At 38.3% G+C, this 22,324-nt stretch overlaps 1 protein-coding gene across 3 annotated transcripts in view; it reads left to right on the forward strand.

The window, feature by feature from the left end:
- The window catches only part of BEGAIN (brain enriched guanylate kinase associated), a 147,454-nt gene that overhangs the window by 62,445 nt on the left and 62,685 nt on the right, over positions 1–22,324 (forward strand). The window contains exon 3 of one of the 3 annotated variants that reach the window (XM_071745573.1): positions 18,473–18,562. The exons of the other annotated variants lie outside the window; for them this stretch is intronic. Within the exon in view, the coding sequence (XP_071601674.1) occupies positions 18,473–18,562 (90 nt within the window). The remainder of the gene's footprint in view (positions 1–18,472; positions 18,563–22,324) is intronic. 3 annotated transcript variants of the gene reach the window in all.

The following is a 22,324-nucleotide window of genomic DNA, read 5'->3' on the forward strand; positions in this document are numbered from 1 at the left end:
AGATCCCTAAACATAGTATCCTCCCCTCCCTCCTCTTACTTGTGAGTGGTAAAAAAGCCTCCATTTGAGAGCCACTGCCTTGGGGAAAGTGATTTTCTAGCTTCCAGAAAAGCACTGGTGCTAGGCACATTTTACCACTGTTCCCAAAGAGCCAGGCCCTACATTGGCTGTGAACAGGAAGCAGCACTTTCTCAGAGACTAAAAGAAACAGATTTGTGGAAATATCTTGTATAAAAAACATCCACTGTGCACATCTCAACACATTACACTCCACTAAATACTTGTTGAAATGGCAGCTTGTACTGAATTGTGTAGGATGATTTTTACTGAAAGTAATTACTCAACAGGAAGCACAGAGCATAATTAATCTTAGTGTGAAATTCCATTTTAAGTTGGTTGATCTAATACTTCAGAATAATGTTGTTACTCTTTGATTAATTTTTTACTCTTTCATTTATGAAAGTGGATAGTCTGTATTTTCTCCAATTAGTTAAATAAACATCAAACACTTCTCAGAACCAAATTTGAAAGTGTCTAACTGTTGCATTAATAGGTATGCTGCAAATACATAGATTAGCTACAGTTCAGAGCTAGGGAGGGAATTAATTGACATATGGTGTGCACTTGTATAAAATTGCTTTTTCTTGGAACCAAACAGTGGCATTCTTCATATTAACATAAACATCTTTTCCAATCACCTCTGCTAGTGCTGCTAAGTAATTACCATTATACTAATAGATAGATAATAGTCATGTTTTACAACAGGGATATGAATGGTGTGGTTCCAAGCACAGCTTTTAAGTACCTGATGCTGCAAAATAAAATAATAAAAGCTCTACCAAGCTCTACACACCTGCCTAGAACAGATTATTGCTTGTAGTATGTGATGTTTCTTCAAGATCAAGAATCCCTCAGAGCCCTTTGCTTTTATTCCATTACTCACATTTGCAGGCAAGAACCAACTCAGGGCTATAAGTCAGGCTGTGTGAAGTGGAAGATGGTTAAGCATGCTGAGCTGGAGGTACTGCCCGATCAGTAGGTCTTCCAGTATAGTGTAATCAGCCTGTCCACCCCTGTGCCTTCTTGTCCTTTCCCGTCATAGGGTTTTCATACGAATTTCAGCTTATAAGAAATTCAAGCACTAACTTGGAAAGCTAGAAGCTTCAATCTCTTCCTAAAAAGATCTTACAGTAACCAATACGTGCATTCCCTTCAGTTGCATTTCTGTGGAACCTTTTCACAGTGTCAATTGATATGCAACTCTTACATACCTCCAGGTATGGTGACTCCACCCATCCCTGGGCAGCCTGTTGCAATGACTGAAAACTCTTACAATGAAGAAATTCTTCCCAGCATCCAATCTAAACCTCCTCTGGTACAACTTGTGGCCATTCCCTCTTGTTCTATCACTATCGAACAGATAAATGGATTATGGAACATGATAGCAGGGAGCACATCTCTGTAGTCCAAAGTACTTATTTCAGTCTTATATGACCATAAAATTTGTGAAATCTTTCTTAATCATTTTTCTTCTGCCTTATTTTCTGTTTAGATTAACTGTGAGATTTGATTAGGTGAGAAGCTGAATGAAGAGGAAAAGGGTTAAGGTGCAGCAGCCAAACAGCACTGGATGTCAGATAATCTAGCAGAGGGAGATTAGATAGTCTACAGTCTATTCACACAACAGACTGTGAAAAGGCAGATCTGATTTATCTTTATGCATGATCTTTGTCTTGAACATAAGGGAAAGGGGGATTAGGGCAATAAACCATTTACCTGTAACACTGGCAGCAGTACTCAAATATTTCACTATTGAGTGTCCATTACACATCTATTGCTGTACCTCATTCTTGTAAAATAATGGGTCAGAAGGTGCTCATAATTTGGGGTCCTAATATATGCCTTCCTTGCATTAGTTCTGCAGTTTCAAAGCCTTATGTTCACCAAGGTGGTGCAGATCTGAAAAATTAAGCACACCTCTTGCATTCTGCAAATACTGCCAGTGACATTTTATGTGGTTTGTAAAATAAAAGAATGAAGTATACTCTGTTATACTATCATACAGAATCAGCCACAATGTGCCCCTTAGTGATTACGAACTACTCCTGTGTTTGAAAAATGGGTAAACATACCATGCTGTATTCAATTTTTAATAGCAACAATCTACTCATTCACTGGCCAGCACCCCAGTTCTAATTAGGCTCAAAGACTGTGTTTGTAGCCTGTTCACTACAGTGCACATCTGAAAGTGTCTCATTTAGCTCATTTTGCATTTTCATACACCCTAAGTCCTACAGAGCCACAGCAGAGAAACAGCAATATGGTCTATTGTGTTAAATGCAGAGGTTTCCTCACTGACCACGACACAAACATAGCTTCCATGAAGAATGAAAAAAGCAGGGTGGGAAAGTTCATCAAAGAACATTGTTTAATAAAAACCCTTGTGTCTGACATTTTCCACAAGAAGATGTATTTTCTATCTGCCATCAACACTTCAGTACCATAAGCACAGATTTTGCCTAAGGTTCTGCACATGTCTCTAACCTTAAGCACCCAAATTCAATTTCAGTTACAGCTTTTTTCAGACTAATGATGCCCGATTGCAGTTATTGTTCCATGTACAGATACTTTAAAAATAAGCTAAAAAAATCTTAAAACAATCTGAAATCTTAAAAACTACCTCAGATTTTTCTGAGTTCTGATAGTCACACCAGATAAATAGGATGAGTAACAAAACCTAAAGCCATAATATAGTCCTTATTTTAAAGACAGCATGAAATATCATTAGCCAGAAGCTGCCCTGGTATGAATTACTGTTGGTTTTAAAACAGCAGTCCTAGAACCCGAGGGTTCAGCCTAAGATTTTTCAGCAGGGGACTGTGTTTAGATTTTACAGGTTGTGTCAAGCTCTATAAGGACAGAGGTCTCTGCTTTAGGAGGGATGGAGTGAGGGAGGGAGCTCACTCACTGCTCCTTTCTCACCTTACAGAGGGCAGAGGAGGCTACAGATGCCCTAGACAGCAAACACCTCAGCTGTGATGTGCAAGGAAAAACAAATACCTAGGAAATTGTTGGAGAAAGTAACATGTGGCCTTTTTCTGCCTCTGAATCTTGTCTCTCATCATTTAACTGTTCTGTGTCAGTCCAGGTTCCCTGAAGAGGTTTTCCTCAGACCTTTTCCTGTCACAGTTCTTCTGGTGCAGCACACCCTATAGGCTTCTGACAGCCTTCTCAGGAGCTGTGTGTCAGGCACCACTTTCTACAGTCTTCCAAAATTCTAGTGGTATCTCTCAAGAATTTCAAACAGCCTTCAACAAATGCTAGAGGGAGGAGTTGCTGGAAGTGAGCTTCATTCCTTTGGGATCAGTCCCCACAGCCCACTTACACCAGATAATCCAAAGGTGAAAGCTTTCACAGAAAGCAGACTTTTGGCCCATTGTTGCCATCAGAGTCATGATCTGGTGGCCCCTTCTGATGCTGGGAGCATATCCCAGTATTTCTGGTCTGTGTGTCTTAACCCCAGTACTTGTGGTGGTTTACCTGCCTGCCCCTTATTTGTTTTTAGCGGGGCTACCCTTATGTTTCCACCTCCTGAATTAGTGGGGCTGCCCATTTTATCTAAAAGCTATTATATTTCTTTTTATATTAAAATTCATCTCACAGAGAAGAGAACAAGTTGTTCAGTATCTATTTTTTTGTGCTACAGTAGATGCACTAATTTTAGAGTACATTATTTCCATTAACACATAAAAAAGGTTTGTTTCTTTATTCATATATGTGTTGTCTGACATACACAAGCAGACCTGAACAGAATGAGTGGCTATAAAATAAGTAAAAATAATTTCAACAATGTCAAGTGGGTTCAATAAATCCAGACAGCTGCATTTTCTTTGCCTCTACCTTTCCTGCTTTACTCATTTACCTTCTCAGGTCCAAATGAACAGAAAAACTGGGATATATACCAAAAATTGCTGCCTATCATAGAATAATGAACCTTGTATCCACAGAAATCTAGACAGCTCTCAGCTTATTTTAAATCCTTTTTCTGACTTGTACTGCCATCATTCAACCTCATTTGAAGGAGGGAAATGGAAATAGAACATATTGTTAATTGTGATCAGATTGACACCAGCTTGCCAAGAATTCCTTCAGCAAATTACTGTCCTCTAACAAAGAGCAGATGTGGAAAGAACCTGAGATTGAACATCAGTTAGGTGAAGATACAAAAATCTATTAATACTTTTGCCTTGATCACAAGAGCTAATCAGAGAGAAAGATTTGCCTGAAAAGACCTTTTCACACCAGGATATAAAACCCTTTAGTTTATTTTTTTTTATTATTATTATTTTCTGTGATACTTAATGAAGTATTTCAGAAAGGCTGAAATGGTCACACAACTTTCTAAAAGTTATTTAAAATTCTATATTTTTTTTTTTTTTTTTTGTGAGCTATTCCAATACTTACTAATGATACTCAGTGGACTAATTCTTTTTGACCTATACTATAAACCAGAAATGTATAGAGCTACCTGTTACAACGAGCCCTTCTCTCAGGGACACGGCTCTTCTTTAGAGCTCTCTTGCCATCCCTCTCCTCAGGCGTCTTCATCTCTTCTGCTTCTGGGAGCATGCCTTTTATTTTGCCCTTCAGCCCCGCCCATTTCCGGCTGGGGCAGGCGCTAATTATTGGGCACAGCTGGGCCTAAGCTCCCAGTTCATTATCGGCGACACCTGAGGACTTGTGGTTCTCTCTACAGCTACCTTAATGTATCACAAGTTAACATTAAAGTTTTCCTTTTTCTCCCTCAGCTTCACATGTCTGTAGATTTATCTCAGTTTAATTGTCCAAGACAAATGATTTGATTAAAATTTTTCTGAAATACATTGAGAAAGAAAAACAAATAAGAGGGTCCAAATACCAGAGCATTCTAACACGGGGTTTTTGCTAACTCAGTACTAACATATATGAGGTGACAGAGATGATAATCTACATGGATTAGTCTTCAGGAGTCAGAAAGCAGCCACTCATGGCTCTACTAGGGTATAAATACATAATCTGCAAGCAGACAATCTACTTAAAATCAGAAAGCTCTTCTCATATCATGACATACAAGTGTTAAGAGCTAACTTTGACCACGGGTTTGACACGTATGTTCACAGAACCACAGAATTATGGAGGCTGGAAAAGACCTCTGAGATCATCAGATCCATCTTATGTTCAAGGAACTCACAAGAAATCAGAGAAGAAGCTCATACCCAAATTCTCACTGGTCGTTCAGCATTAACTTCACCAGGGCATGAATTTATCTTAAAAGGTCAAAATGTGCCTTCAAAACACATCCTATGAAAAATGAATTGTGAAGCTTCATTGCTTGGCTCCCAGGGAGCTCTTCCAGATGTTGGCCAGTGGTGCAGGCAGAGGACAGGGCTGGGCCCATACCCTTCCACTCTGCTGTCCAAAAATCTGAGTGTGTCCATATTTCTAGGAGTGCATGAATTGCCTTTCCTGTTGCACTTGAACATAGCAAGGCAGAAAGAGCAGAACTGGTTGACTAACCTGATCTCCTTCAGTGACAAGGTGAGCTGCATAGTGGATGAGAGAAAGGCTGTGGATGTTAGCTACCTACACTTTAGTAAAGCCTTTGCCAGTTTTCCACAGCATCTTCTTGGAGAAGCTGGCTGCTTAAGGCTTGAATGGGTGTACTCTTCACTGGGTAAAAAACTGGCTGGATGGATTGCAACAACCCCATGCAATGCTACAGGCTCAGGGAAGAGTATTTACAAAGCTTCCCAGAGGAAAAGGACCTGGGGATGTTGATCAGCACCCAGATGAATATGAGCTATCAGTGTGCCCACGTGGCCAAGAAGCCCAACAGCATCCTGGCTGTTGTATCAGAAACGATGTGGCCAACAGGAGTAGGGAAGTGACTCAGCACTGGTGAGTGAGGCTGCACTTTGAATCCTGTGTTCAGATTTGGGCTCCTCACTAGAAGAAGGATACTGAGGCCCTGGAGCATGTCTAAAGAAGGAAAACAAAGCTGGAGAAGGATCTAGAGAAGAAGTATTACAAGAAGCAGTTGAGGGAACTGCTGTTGTTTAGTCTAGAGAAAAGTAGGCTCAGGGGAAGCCTTTTCACTCTCTAAAACTACCTGAAAGATGGTTGTAGTGAGGCAAGCGTTGGCCTCTTCTCACAAGTTACAAGTGATAGGACAAGAGATGGCCTCAAGTTGTGCCAGAGGACGTTTAGATTGGATATTAGGAAAGAATTCTTCACTGAAAGGGTTGTCAGGCACTAGAACAGGCTGCTCAAGGAAGTGGTTGAGTCACCATCCCTGAAGATATTTAAATATGTGAAGATATGGTGCTTAGGGACATGGTTTAGTGGTGGTCTTGGCAGTGTTAGGTTAACAGTTGGACTTGATTATCTTACAGGTGCTTTTCAACCTAAACGATTCTATGATTCAATGATTTTGCATGTCCCTACCACTTTATTCATAAAAGAGTCCATAGGGAGCAGAAGAACGCTTCATTCTTATCTAAAAGAGGTCAAGAAATACAGTTACTCAGGATGCTTCGGCCCTCCTGCCAAGACATCTGGAGCTGCTGAAAGCAGATTACATGAAAACAAGACAGGAACAAGGTACTGGGCATTAGACCGTGAAAGGATGTCACCCAGTAGGAAACTCAGAGGTGATGCTGAAATACATTTTGCAAAGAAAAAAGAGAGTCAAGAAGAAAACATTCTGTCAGAACAAGCTATAGAGACTTTTACTGGAACTTCTGTAAGTATTCAACAGCTTGTTCATGTAAAGTTGTAAAAGAGAGCCAGGATCAAACCTAAGTATTCCAATAACAATGGAAAATTACTTTTTTTTTTCAAAAGAGGCTGGAAAGATTGAGAAGAAGTGACTAGCAGCTTCTGAAACAACTAGCGAGATATACACTGTTTAGCTATGTTCAGGGGCAGAGAAATGGGGAAAAAGATGTTAAAAAATCTGAATTCTAATACCAAAAGCTCAGATGTTGGCAGTTTGCCATAGTGTAGTAGCTAGCAGTGAGTCAGAGAAGTTTTGGGTGATAGGCAGGATTGTCATACTTTCTGCAGAACAGCTATTGCTGAGAGACCTGAACTTTCACTGCTTTCTGTGGTCTTATGCTATACACTTGTAATATAAAGACCTGGAGAAGCCAAAGCTCTCAATATTATACTCTCAGTTTTCATTATACAGAGAAAAATCAAAGGAATGAGCAATGTAAAAGCAAGACCAATGAAGCTCTTCAGCTTCCCAGCTTCTCTTTCTATAAAGCATAGAGAACATGTCACAGCAAAAAGAAAGCCCAGAGTGTTCTGTATCAACTAACTAGTAATTGAATACACTCTTTTCCCACCTCAGCTACCTTAAACATGCCCATAGGGTCATTCAATCTATTCAGTGCTTCTTTCTCCCACAAATGCTTTCTCTCTCATCTCAGTTTTCTGGGGGTCCCTTCTGCACTATAACATTTGTAAGTTATCACCAAGTGTCTGTTTTTAAGGCATGATGTTTTCCCCAGTTAAAAAGCCAAACAAAGTAGTTCCTCTATCTAGAGACAATTCTTTAATTTGGTTTACACCAGTACCTTCTACGCTTGTATGAGCCAAGAGGCTTCAGCTCAAGTCTGGAACTGGCAGGAGCCTGAAGCTGGTGTTTTGTAAATACAAAATCCATTACTCAGCTACTAAGTAGTAGCACATTTCTGGCAAGTGAGCTGACACCTTTTAGCAGGGACCATGGGAAAGTTAGAGGAGCCAGAATTACATGAAACTGAAGGGCTTACAGTCTGCTATTACCAGGCTCACTTGACCTCTGCATCACTAAAATATCTGGTAAAGTGGATGACATAATACTCTGCCAACTCCTTCAGGACTGGCCCAGAGCCTGTGTACATGTTAGGTAGGTTTGGCTGAGATAGGAATTTTATTCTAATTTCATATGGTCAGTAAAACTTGCACAAGAACTAGATTTCTAGACATCTTGTCCCCACTCTCATACTGGAACTCCTTCGTCCCTGGCTTCCTGTACACGTTTTTCTTTTGTATGAGGGGATCAACTACCAGATTAGACCTTCTGGTTTCCATGCCTGTACCATAAGAAGTTAACACTGTTACAAACCTCAGGCACAATTAGCCATCAGTTGCACTTGGCAGCCAAATCCAAAAGAATGCATTAAAATTTCAAATTTTTGCACAGCCTTGTTAGCATTAGCATGGGCCTGTACCTCCTGCCTCACAGCAGTGCTGGGGAGCTCAGATACTCAGCCCCTGCAGTTTGGTGTCAGTCCAGCCTCCCAGGGAACTCAAGATTCTCAAACTCCAGATTCCCAAAGGCAGGCATCTATGGGACTGGTTAGAGAGAATAACCTTTCTGTATTCATGTCTTGAAAGCAGAACCTGCAGTTACACCAAGTATTACTTCAGATCCTGTCTCACTTTTAATTCTCAATGTTCTCCCTCTGAAAGATGTATTACAAGTCATTGAATTCTCACCATTATACAGTCTGCATCTTTCTAGTTTCAATTAGTTTGCTGTTATCTTAGTTAGACATTGTCTATACTGAATAAATCAGTCTTGTGCCCGTGACTCACTCATGTACATCTGGATGAAGATTGAGTCTATTTTCTGCAACACAGACAGTTCTGGCAAAAGACAGTATGAAGAAACATGTGACAGGAGTTAGCCAAGCAGTAATAAGACTCACCTGAACATATATATATTTAATTGCTAAATGAGACATGTTCCACAACAGCTAATATTTTTTTAAGGAGATAATTCATTCCATTCAAAATAGATTAAATTGTGCTCTGATTGCTCACACCTGGCAATTTTGTTTTTGCAGCATTTTTTCCCCCAGAGCACTTTCAAAGCATAGAATAGGCTTTGTGCCAGGTAGAGTATATGTTTCAAGCCCTGAAATAATGGAACAGGATTTGCAGAGCCAGCTCTAGTCATAGACAGAGTATGCAGTTGCCTACTTTACCTGTGTCAGAGACCTGCTGCTGCTATTGCCAAGGGAAAGGATGCTGTGCGTAAGCTGAAAGCTTTTGCAGAAATAGCAGCTATGGCTTCTTTCTATGGCAGAAGAAAGAGCACCATGCCTGCTTCTTCATACCAGTGCTGCCCTCTCTCCTGACAGCACTCATCCATGGGGTGGGGAAATTCTGCATCATCTTTAGCTCTGAGCCTGCTTTGTTTCCTGCATTGTTTTGGATTCAGCCTTTAAATTGATATTTGTCTGGTTTAAAATGGCAATCAGGGTAATGAGATAATTGTCAAATCTTCCCGTTAGCTCATCTGAAATTTAACCCTAAAAATACCTGGGGTGTGGACTGCTAATTCTCAGGTATTGTTCTATTTAGCCTTTTCTTGATTCCACAAAAGACCATCCACTCAAGTCACCCCACCAGTATCTTCCTCTACTTTTCGCTTTCCAATATCTTTGCCAGTCTCTTATCCTGAGATAAAGATTCATTATACTGCATGATGTTGTCCTTAAGTCTAAAGAGATTTCCCCTCCCTCTGTGAGCTGATAATTTAAATGGATGAGAAGGGAACAAGGTAGGAAAGCATGTGGAGTCACAGGGAAGTGAACTGATTTTCTCCACATTGGGAACCATATTGTTCATTTGATGTACCCAAGATTTCAAAATTTTTCAAAAAAAAAAAATAGGGCCTGTCATATATGTGTCTTCAAAATGAATGTAGGATATCCTAAGACAAAAGAAAATCTGTCCTTTATGATGGAAGACACATAAAACTAGAAAGAATCAATTTCAAATAGCTCCACAGAGTATAAATGGACTGAGAACCAGTATGGATACACAAGGAATAATCTCTGTGCTAGTCAGACCAGGCAATTAATGACTGATGAATTATTCCACCAGGGATATAGTCAGTGATACATAACTTCTTCACTAAGGTCGGAATTTAACAAAAATAATTTAAATCAAAGGTGGCAGACAGGAGAGGAGGACGCTACTGGCTTTCTGAGCAGACAGAAATAAAAAAACAAACCACCACCAACAAAACAGAACAATTTCTGATCTGAAATACAGACTCTCTTTTTTTGTAATCAATTCCTTCTTCTAACCTACCAAACTATAATACAAAAATAGCTCATTATACTCTAGGGCATTTGTTTACATGCATATTTACCAGTTCTCCAGTGGGCAGATTTCTGAAGCAGATCACTCAGTATTTAATTTTCTCAGCAGAAGAAACATGAAAATCTATCCACAGTGAAAGCACCCACTCTCTTCAGGGGTAAAAGATAAGGTTTATATAGACAAATTAGGAGCAAAATCTGAAGAGATATAAAATACTCATCATTTCTACTGATTTTGAGCTGCCTGGAAGTATCTCCTGGGAATGTTTCTCTAGAGATTATCTCTAATTTTAGTATTTTCAATTGAAAATGCAACTGCTCTGTGTCAGTACATTTGTATTGTAAACATGTGAAAGTGTTAGGCTAATAGATGAATTGCTAGCAACAACCACCTGACAAATTCATTAGCCACATCAGATTCTGAAAGGTAGGACTTGACATCAGCTTCCTCAGTGAGATTTCTTCCATTTCAGACTCCAGAACTGGCAATACTGAGCTGGTGCTTAGTTTGAGTACCAATTTACTTGGAATATGGACATTTTGGAAGAGTTTGCTGCAGTTACAGACAACCACATACTACATCTTCTAAAGTGATTTTGTATCTGTTACTCTTATTGGAAGGCTGTTCCAGAATCATGTTGTTCTGCCATTAGAAGTCTTCTGATTTATAGAAGAAAATATGATCATGGCCAGTTCTGTTTGCTTGTTCTTAAGCCAATGCTTTTCCTAATAGAGAATATTTCCCTCCTTGTTTGAAATTGCAGTCACATCCTCACTGAGTCTACCTTTTCTTGGACTGATCTAGACCACCTTTCCTTTTTCTTTTGTTTTCTGAAATGCCTCTTAAATCTTAGAAAAAGCCTTTTCTCTGTGTCTCTTCAAGACTGAATCCCTCTCATGAGAATGGGTGACTGGGATTCTGCACTGCATTCCCAGAGAGACATCATTGCCCATTCCCTGACATGCCAGCACTTCCATCTCTTGCTGGAACACCTCATCTGTTAATTACTGGAGCTGCTTAGAAAACAGATGTGTTCATTGAGTAAATGAAAGTTATTGGGATATCAGATATAATTTAGGATATCTGTTTAGGGTGAATGGAGTAAACTATCAATCTTAAATGTTAGCTTTATTTTACTTGCCATTTTAGAACGGATGTCTCGTATTTATTACTTCTTCCAGATTCTCTGAAGGCACCAGGCATGGATAGCTGGAACTATGCAAGAGCAGACCAGTCTTTGCAGAAAAGAGATGCTGTTCTAAGTATAGTTAATATATCTAAGTATAGTCTATATCCAGTATGATTTTTTTCACACATTCATTCACATGCCGACTTAAAAACATCATAGCAGATTTTGGGAAAGGTATGAAATATAAATACATGCACAGTTGATTTCTGCAGTAAATACATCCATATATTTAGAAAAGTCCTCTTACATAGTCCATTCCTAGATGACAAAATGAGTCACTGATGATCCAAAACTTCCAAACTTAGAGGCTCCAAGCAAAACTGTGGAAAGATGGGGGAAAGAGAGGGTTACACTGGCAATAAAGGACTTAAAAGGTAGCTTTTAATGTATTGCTAATTTATGTAGCTAATTCTTTAAGTGTTTACAGTCCTTATTTCCATGTTAGGAAACCAAACCATCTATCCAAACTTGTCTCATTAAAATTTATGAAGATTCCATTCTAGACATAGAAGTCTTCTTGGCCAGGTAGGTGCTGCCAGCTGCCCACCAATGTTCTCCATGTTGAAACAAAGCTTTGTTGAGCACACTCAGCGAGGGCGGCTGGAGCTGTGTAAAGATTGCCTGAAGCAAAACCATAAAAAAGGATGAAAAATGGATCTACTGCTGGGATTCTGAACCAATGCATTTATGATAGAGAAAAATTCAGGGTGAAATTATTCATGATGGGCTAATTACATTATAAACAACACTTATTTAGCTAGTTGAAGAAAAGAGCCCAAGGGAAATGGAAGAAAGGACAGCCCTTAAGTCAATCTGCTATTTATTTTCCAGCATGTGGAAAACCATTCCTCATGAAAACTGCATTCTGCCATACAAAAATTCATCAGTAAAATAAATGCCTCGGAGAAGCTGTTGGATGTTATCACTGACAGCATTGGAGAGCCATTACTAATAATACTGAAATTTCATGAGACATATAAAAAATATTAGCAAATAAAATTCCACTAGGAAATGTACACAGAGGTATAGGTATATTTTGGCACCTATACAATATGTTTATGGCTATTGCTTCCCACAGGAAACAACAAAATGTATTTAAACAATCAGTATACAAACTATCAGTTGTCATTGAGTTATACTGCAAGGATGATCTATAATTCTGAAAAGTGTGACTTGTTTTATTCTATACTAATAGTTTATAAGCTGCAAGACAGTCAAGCTAGCTATTGCTTTTCACAGTACTGAGATGATCAGTTTCCCAAGCAGGACACTCAAAAAGAAATATTATTAATAATTTATGATTATTTCAATGCAAATACCGAATGACTAATTCCTATCATATTTTTTCTGTAGTTTCAGGAGGGAGTGCTTCTGCACCTGCTTCTCTTTTCTCAAATATAATCATGATTAAAATTGTACTCAGCCAGTTGTTAAATTTCAGATTAGTTATTATATGTCATGCATTTAAAGACTGACAAAATATGAAGTCATAGCCACAATAAAATGCCATAATGATGCCAAGAGAAGTGATCACCAAGCTTGTAAACCTTCATCTTGTCTTGGATTTTGTTGTAACACCTAACTAGGTTCAAGTCAATGGTGGATGTTCATGTGCAAGCTAGAGTATACAATTAATGTCATAAAGAAGTTTGGAAAAATATGAACTGTTTCCAGGGATCCTTTTGAGAGCTTAAACTGCATTCTAATTTTTAAAAAATTACGTAAAAATTGTTAGCTCATGTCATCTCCCACAGTGTTATTCACAAAGGATATGGCATCTTAGTGTTTTGAGAACAGAAAGCTCATTAATTAATTTAGCCATGAATCTTTACATTTTGCTAATACTCTTGTATTGAACCAATTGCCTTTTGTCTGAATGAAACATAATTTTTTTTTATCTTTGCACATCAACAAACAAACTCAAACATTGCAAGTAGCTCAAATCCTACCACAGTTGCTCTGTAAATATGCTTAATGCATGTTATTCACTTTATAATCTGAGTATGGAAGTTTAACTCAAGGTTCTATAGACAATTTATTGCATGTATTTCTGAAAACAGTGGACTTCAAGCATGTATATACACAGGCATGTTTGTGTGTGCACACAAATATGATACATACACATTTATGCCACTTGACTGACCACAGGATCTGACAAACATAGATAGATAAATAGCTAGGTAAGGTATGACAACCTGGCAACATTCCTAATCACTTGGGTCAAACAAATTTTTCCACTGACTGATGGCTTAATGCTTTGAAAACTTTATCAATTGGAATTTTGCATGTCACATTTTTCATGTCAAAATGCTTTAGATATTTCTGAAAATATAAGTAAGGGGAAAAAAAGTAGGTGTAGCAAAAAATATAGCCCATTATTTTTTCATCAAGAAGCCCTCAGCCTGCCTACTTTTGATCTGGGATCTTAAATACTCCAGGGAGCTTTCCATAGTGTCAAGTGCTATAACATGCAAAGCTGCACACTTCAAAGGCATGTGAAAAAAAAAATCAAACCTGTTTAAGAGAGACATATTAGTTTGGCAACTGAGTATCGCATATATTGAGTCTCATTTAAGTGTTCTTGGTCTCAGAATTTCACAACTGAACTAAGACTTCCTAACTCTTCCCAGCGGGTAGAGCTTGCTGTGGTGTCTGAGTCCCAAAGAGGGGACAGGGAAGTGTTCAGCATTGCAGCAGCTGATGAACCAAGAGGATGCAGTGGGAACATCAGAAATATATTAGATAAAGATTTCACAGATGAGCGAAGGTGCAGATGAAGAATAGCTATGTCAGGAGCTTGTTAGAAGAGTAGGGGGGGAAAAAAAATTGCCAGTGAAACACCTTCTCCTAAAATGTGTTACACTGAGCTGGCAGAGAAACATCTCTGTATTCCTATAATGAAAGAAAGTATGTATTCAGTTTACTGATAGACAGTGCCATCATCTTCCTCCCCTTTCTGCTTGATGGACAGTCACAGCCTCTGGATGTTTCCATGTACTTTGTACTGGTTCAGCTGTTGCAGGTCACCCAGCTGAGGGTACGCACAGCCCTCAAGACCATGTTTTTCAATTAGGGAGTTATATTTAAAATAATAAGATACACTGTTGTGCTCCCTACATCAATTTTACACTGTTCAGTGCCGTGGTCATAGGTATTTCAGGTTAACTCTAGAAATAGAACTGCCTACCTCTCAAAGAACATGGGTGGTTTGACATTTTTATTAGTTGCTGTCTTTTTTCTGTGGAGATGACAGCCAGTTACCTACATTGGCAAGACTACTAGGAAAGTAGGTAGCAAGCTCAGCTGACAGCATCTTGCAAGTCTGTGATACTAAATTAGCATCACTGCCACGTGCCTCTTCAATGAGGAAGGGATGAGGAGGTAGAGTCGTGACAGTGTGTTCCAAGGTGTCCTTGCAGTTCTTCCAGCTTGCCTTGAAAATGTTTTATCTGGGGGTATTATTGTTTATGTAAGCATGCCCTTAAAATAGCTGAATGCTGTTAATAGAAGCAAAAATAGCAGTTCTGGAGCTTAAATTCTTCATACCGGGGTAAAAGAGGGCTAAGTTGGGTGAGTACAGAAATCATAATAGCACAACCCAGTTTAAGGGTGACTTTACAATCCCCTTCAGGTTTTAAAGACTGAGCTTAAGTTAAAATCAGACCATGAGACATTCTTTCCCACTCTACAGAAAATCTCTCTTCCTTTAACAGATGTGAGATTTGGGGTGGCTTTTGCTTAGAGGCTGCTAACATCTATTCATTAAGTCTTCCATGCACAAGTGGAATAACCATTAAATTTTCCAACTTCTGAAAAAAGCATTATTTCAGAAAAATCATTCAGGTTTGCACTGGTATTTATAAAATAACTGTGTATATGCTAGCATAAAAAGAGCAATGTTTTTGAAGAGCGTCATGTGAACCAAGGATCTTTGAACCTATCAGACGCTACAAATTTGTCTCACCCACGAAACATGAAGGAGAGACCATAATGGGTATTGTCAGGGCTTTTCTTTTCATGCTGTTTCTTAAATAGACAAAATAGTCTATATGAGTCTGATCCATGCACAGTGGATCAACCACAATCTGCCACCAAAACGGAATTGTTAGGAGTTCTTCTCCACACAGTGAAATAGTGTTGATCATGATTCATTGAGAAATTCACCTTTCTTTTTTTCCTTTTTTTTTTTTTTTTTAATTGACTCTAGGACTGTCAGCATGTTCTGTGGTTATTGTCAAACAAGCCACAGTTAATACTTGAAGTAATGCATTGCATGTTCCAGGATAAGACAAGAAAACACAGGCTTTGACAACACTGTGCCCAGGTTCAAACTCACTTGATGCTGGAGTCTGTCTCAGTAAGACCATTGAAAAATAAGGGAAGCTTTGTAGAAAGAAAAGGAAAATTAGTTACCTGATCATGCTACAGCACAGTAAAAAAACCTTCTTAAAACCTAGTGATCTGGAATTCTTTATCATCAGTTTTTTGGGACTGATATTTTTCTAAGCTGTTAGTTGTATACTGTGGCGATACAATATTCTTTTAATAGAATAGCTTGTTTATTATTTCCAAGTTACAAGTTTCTTACAAATGTTGTTTCAGAAAGGAAACAACACAGTGGCAGGACTATGAGAATTTTCCATTTTGTTTTCTTTAGAATTTACAGTAGCTGTAGATAAAAATGGATGTATTTTTTGTTGATTTCTGATTTACAAATGATCCCCTGTAAACTGCAGCAGCTGACAAATGGATTTTTGTGGTTTTGGACCAGGCAAATTAAAAAAATCTTACAGTTACTAATTATTTTTCAACTTTGCACATGAGAACGTGATTAGACTGACTACAACTGACACTGATTATCTGAGAAAGGATGTTATTAAACCCCTTTGGGGAGCTTTTGAAAGACCCACCACATTTAGAGCACAGAGTTTTTCTCTGCATTAGCTTATTTATGGAACAATTACACAGGACTTAATACTGAAAAGATGTCAAGAAAAACACTGAGCAAAGAGCTACAACTTAATTGACACCCCTTCTCTCTTTTTCGAAATATCTCACAACATCATAGCTTTGTAATGTTTTGTCAATATTATCTATGGCAAGGTTATTTGCTATATATCAGTAAAAAGTATGAGATAGGTTAAATAAGGATCATATGGAAGAGAGCTGCTAATGGATCTGAAGACAGCAGGAATTTCTGCTTGCTCATGTGGCTTCTTTGGTCCATGAGCCCCACTTCAATTAATTTTGGGGGCTTGAAAAGCCAGTCTTTCATTTCATCCTCTCACAGTTTGGAAGTTTTTGGGTTTTTTTATTTCATAAAAAAACTCCTGAAGAGGATAAAAAGTGGGGGGAAATACACAAAATACAGTGGTCAGAAAAACATCCACTGGATTTGGGATCAGTGTCTGAATATGCTGATTTTTTAAAAATCTAAGATTTAAAAGGCCTCATTTTTAGGAGCAGTTTAAGTGCATATTTTGTACTTAAAAATATGCAGATACAAACTGCTGAGCCAAGTAGAGGATGTTTTCAAATCTATATTCTTACAATAGGCTATTTTCCTCACACCCATAGTTGAGAATGAAAGTACATCATGAAGTCCAGTAGAACTGGCATGTATTAAATAGCTACACACATATTTATTATGAGATTTGCAGTTTGAGAACATCAGAAAATGTGTGAGATATACATAATACAGAGTAATACTAACAGTTCACTGAAGAACCAACAAACTGAAGTATTGTAAATCGCAGAGGTTTATTCTAAGTTTCACTTTAATTTTAAAACTATTATGCTCTAAATTCATGTGATGGTAACACCTAAATCTTAGGCCATCTCATCTTTTGTGTGTCTTCACATATTTAATCCAAGCCCAGCTCAGAACAAGCTAAAAAATACTTAAAGGTTCTTCCCTTATTCAATTAATAACTCAGTACAACCACTTTTCTTCAGAGTGCCATTAAAGAGCATTATGTGCTGCCAGTAGCTCTGGACATGAAAGCAGTCCTAGGGCAGCAGTGGGAAGAGACTCAGCAGAATTATATTATATTGAGATCCTCTGCTGCTCTCCCTATCAAACCTGTTGCTCCTGAAGTGTGTTTCAGAATGTAAAGATGTTTTCATAGTCCAGAAAGCCTTTACTTTGCAGTACTCACTGGTAATTGATGGTGAATACTGGGAGGTAGGATTTCCTGTATGTATAGTAACCACTGACCACAGGGAAAGTTTGTGTTCATAGCATTCTGGTTCGTAAATAGGAATGTGCTTGAGTGAGGAAAAACAGATCTTTTGCTGCATTTATCCCTCAAAGCATGTCATTTTCCATTTCTGATATTGCAAAGGAACATAGCAATACTGTATGACATATTCTGCATGGCCAAATGCTGTAGTCCTTACTCAGATTTTACTCAGGAAAAACGACCTTTGACTTGAGTAAGAATTTGCTTGATTAAGGATTGAACAGAGTGTTTTGGATCTTACCAGCACTGCATGATGTTGGGCAACTGTTCTCATTGTTAATTTGCCTGCCTTGTTGGTCTCCTGGGCTCTGGATCTGCTTTTGCTGTGTGTTATTCATCACTTACATTGCTCAGATCACTTCTCTTTGTGCTTTTCATTTCCAGCAAATATTTTGCAGCTTTTGTTCTGCTTCTGGTAGATGTGCATGGAACCTGGTATGTGGAACTTGAACCTCAGCCCAGATTTAATTAAAGCTGTTAAACATGTTATCACTTTGGTGCTCAGAAGGAATTTTGCTGACCCTCTTTCAATGAAGCATAAATTTGATTAATCTGATGTCTTTACAAAGCAAAAATGTAAGGGTTTGATTCACAAATCTTAAGAGCAAATGCTTCTCCTGTAAAGTAGACAGGAAAGCACCCATTTACAGCCACGATAAGGTCAATGCTAAATGCGAACTCTGACCTTTAGTAGTTACACAGAAAATCATTAAACGTGTGTGCTGTAACATCACCTTGTTTTGTAGTTTTAATACTTCTTTAAGGTAGGAGATCCTGAATAATAATTAGTACCAAATTATGCCATAGCCTACTGATATGCAGCAAATCTAGCTAGGTTATCACTCGTATGTCTTATGAGCCATACCTAGCCATGGTTTATCCTCTATTCATGCTGCAGGGTACGAAATTCCTGGGTGCCAACCTGTCTATGGCAACCTAGAATTCTCCAGGGCAGGCTCGCAAAATCTTCACCTTCTCTCTGGGACAGGTAACTAATAAGTGATGTTTTGTGAAGTTATACTTTCTTTCTAACTTTCTGATGTCTGTAAAAATGTTTCGTTTCTTCACATCAGTCTGTAGTCTCTCATCTTTTAGTTGCACGGTATTTTCTGAACCAGGACAACAAATCTGTTTATTGTAGCACTCTAGATGCTTGCCTCAGCCAAGCCTGTAATAATGAATGAGTATATTCATGTATAAAATCTAAAATTTGTTTTAAAACCTGCAAAATCCAGGTACTGTTCTTATAGTACATATTAATTGAATTTAGTTGTTGATATCACAGTTATCTGTGCAGTTCACTCACCTATCTTAATTGCTGGTATATGTATATTCTCTTCCTTTATCTAAAGTTTACTTCTATCTTTGGTCTCCTGAAGTAAGTACTTTTTCAATGCCATAGCATACAGATGTTGAAAGGATGGAGGAGTTATGACTGATTCTAGTTTACATTTCTATGTAGCACATAGGATAAGTTTAAGGAATGACTCACTTCTCCATATTTTGCATATATTCTCTTCTACTTCTGAATTTACTCATTGTTCTTTGTTGTTTGACTTTATTTCAAGTGGCAGGTACGTAGACAAAATGTCATTCACTTATCCTATAATTTTCAATGGTGTATGAAAAAATTAAATACATTTCAAAGAAAGAAATTAGTTAGATAAAAAAGTAAAGACAGTCTACGATTTACATTTACTTCTTGCAGCCTACTGATTTTCTTTTAATAATGTGTGCAAATTTTCATCTTAAGAGTGCTGCTAGTGTACGAAAGACATAAGTGAGATTCGTGTAATATTTTTTTGCATTCTTGGTACTTTGTGGAGTGAAAAAAACCAAAACAAAAACAAATAACCAAAAATCTTGGAAAAGTTATTTGAATTCCAATTTTTCAGTACCCTGGGGCTCTGCACATACGTTCTACTCTTACCTGGGTTTAGATGAGCTTGATGCAAAAATAGCTCTGTTCTGCTCCTCCTTCTTCTTCTTAAAACCAGGGGATGACCAGTAAATTAAACCATAATCAGGGCATTTAAAACTGCTTTTCAAAATGTTTGATCATAATTCCAATTTGACTGAATACTTGGAAGTGTGTGGATTTTTTTAAATCAGAACAAAATCACACAACAATGGTGTAATCACTGGGTTTGATCTTATGTGGTGTTTTTAAATGGATGCCTGTAGGGAAGTTCAGAGTCTTGGGATGATATTTAGCAGCCTTTCTGTAGAGCTTTCACAAGAAAACTCTGTTTTCCTACCATCACTGTCCACTTGTGTTTCTTACTTTCAAAAGAAAATAAGCTTCCTGTTATGAAGGACAGTACTACAGTTTATCTCCAAGTAGGCCAAAGCTTAAAATGCACAAATCCAGGAATTCAGCTCCAGCTATTTAGCCATTTAATAAAATAAATAAACAGACACTGAATGATTTAATTTCTCTGCCACTTTTAAAAAAGCTCAAAAGGATCTACATTTTAGTATCTACTAGAAGCTTGCTCGTTTCTTTCCTGTTTATTATCTCAAATATAAATCACACTGTTTCAACATATCTAGACTTTAAAAATTTATCTGGAAACTTGCTTTCCAATTATATTGAAAAACATCAGCTTGCTGAAGGAACTAAAAACACAAAAAGACTTTTTGGTGAAAATGAAAACTAGTATGACAAGTGTCAGCACTTACAAAGTGAGGGTAGATTTTTTTTACCCATCCTTATGCACCTGAACCTTTAAAAAGCTAATAAGCAACAAATATTTCAGCAAGAGAGTTATAAGAAACCCCAAAACAAACAAGTCTCAATTCACCTTGAATGCTCAAGTAGTGCAGTTACAAGGCAAACAAGTGTTTTCTGTGTTTGAGTAATTCACATTTTGAGGCCCAAGAGGAATTTTTGGGGAAGTCTGTAGAAAACAAAGCTGCTTCCTCACTTTACATGACCGTGGAGTTCTCTGCCCACATAGGGGTGGAAGCAGAGGGCTCCTGGCTCCCCTCAGTAGAAGCACACTGCAAATTGGTTTTCACACAAATATCTCAAACATCTTTCCAGATGAGTACCTGCTGCCCATTTGGTCCCTCCTCCCTTGCTAGTGAAGATACCTCCTTCACTAATGTTTCACTAAAAAACAGAAGAGCTAATGCCAGGGTGCTGGGCTGCTAATAGGAGTTTGGAGGGATGAAGTCGTGTTCCCTCCCCTTCTCCATACACCCACAAAAAAGTGAGAAAGCAGTCTTCTGCTGAAAAGCCAGTTCAGCTGAAGGAGTGGGATAAAACAGACTTGACTGAACTAATAAATCATGACATTAGGTTGGGAGGAAGGTTGTATGAAGTGACAGCACAACATGCTGAGCAGCGGAGAACTTGCTAGGGGTGAACTCATTTTTACTCTCACAGAGCAGAAGACTTTTCAGGTAACAAGTCCCAAAATAGTGTGCTGCTGTGTATAAAGCAAGGTAAGGCCTGAAATAATTAGCCAAAGATGACAGATGGCAACTCCTTTTGTTTATTTCTTCCTTCTCTTCTTTTGCTCTAATATCAAGTTGATCAAAGAGCTGAGCATCATTTGCTATTGTAGGAAAACTAAAAATATCTCTCAGGCAAATTTTCTGACAAAATACCTTTATTCAGATAACAGTTGGTAGGTACCATTGTTCCTGTTAAAAAACTTATGTGTGAGTCAGTGTGTAGTAATAGTTTCCCTCAGAATCTGAATTACATGTGTGCAGCTGAGAATTTGGGTATGTCCATGATAAGGCATACTAGTTATTTAATTCATTAAATCAATTTATTGATCTATTTAACATCACCATTTCTTTTCATCAGCAAACCAAAGACCTATTCTGCTGCCAGAAACCTTCCAAAAAGTCCCTGGAACTCACCTTTGTGGCATGTTGTTTTAGTAATGTTACGCAGCCATGTGCAATGGGGAAACTAAATGATAAAGAACAAGTGACTGCAGTGAAGATGCACTGATGGCTCCTGAAAGTGCCTGAGGGGTCAGTGCTGTGTCTGACTCTAAGCAATGACAGTGTTATCTCCTGTATTGTTTAGTAATAACATCTGGCAAGCACTGACTTTTTTTTAAAGGCAGGCACCTATGCATTCCAGTTAGAGATATGACACGAGCTTCTGTCTTGTGTGACTTCTGCCACAAAAGAGAATGTAACTCTGGCCAGATATAATTAAAAGGAAAATCCAGTAATTTGCTCAAAGGAGGTAACATTCTCTGCTTCTAAAGAAAAAAGCAGTAGTGTCTGCAGTTTCTCTTCCCTCCAGTCCTAGTAGCAATTCTGACTGACTGGTCCTGGGGCCAAAAGAGTGTATTTTTTTCAACTGCTTGGCATAAACATTTTCAAGGAAAATGCTAGGGGAGCCCGCCAATATGAGTCCCTGGAGCCAGACAAATATGAATATAAAATCTGGAGAAAAAGTTTGGGAAAGGAAGGGAATAGCCAAGGTGAGAGCAGAGCTGATAACCCCAGTCCATCAGCCTATGTCTGTATGCTTTATAGCATACAAAACAGGAACAAAATTCTTTCCCTTCTACTCCAGCACTTTTCTATAGTACTCCTCTACCCCACCTCCACCCGCCATCCTTTAAAAGATAGAGTAAGATAAATTTTAGCTTGCTTCTGAGTGTTACATGTCATGTTACAAATAAATAGCACAGTTCAGGAAGAAACATATTCCTGTTCCAGCACAGCTTGACCCAGATGAATCCAGAAGGTAAACAAGCAAAAGCAAAAGTGATAA

Source organism: Heliangelus exortis, chromosome 5 (genome assembly GCF_036169615.1).
Source record: "Heliangelus exortis chromosome 5, bHelExo1.hap1, whole genome shotgun sequence".
Taxonomy (NCBI): Eukaryota; Metazoa; Chordata; class Aves; order Apodiformes; family Trochilidae; genus Heliangelus; species Heliangelus exortis.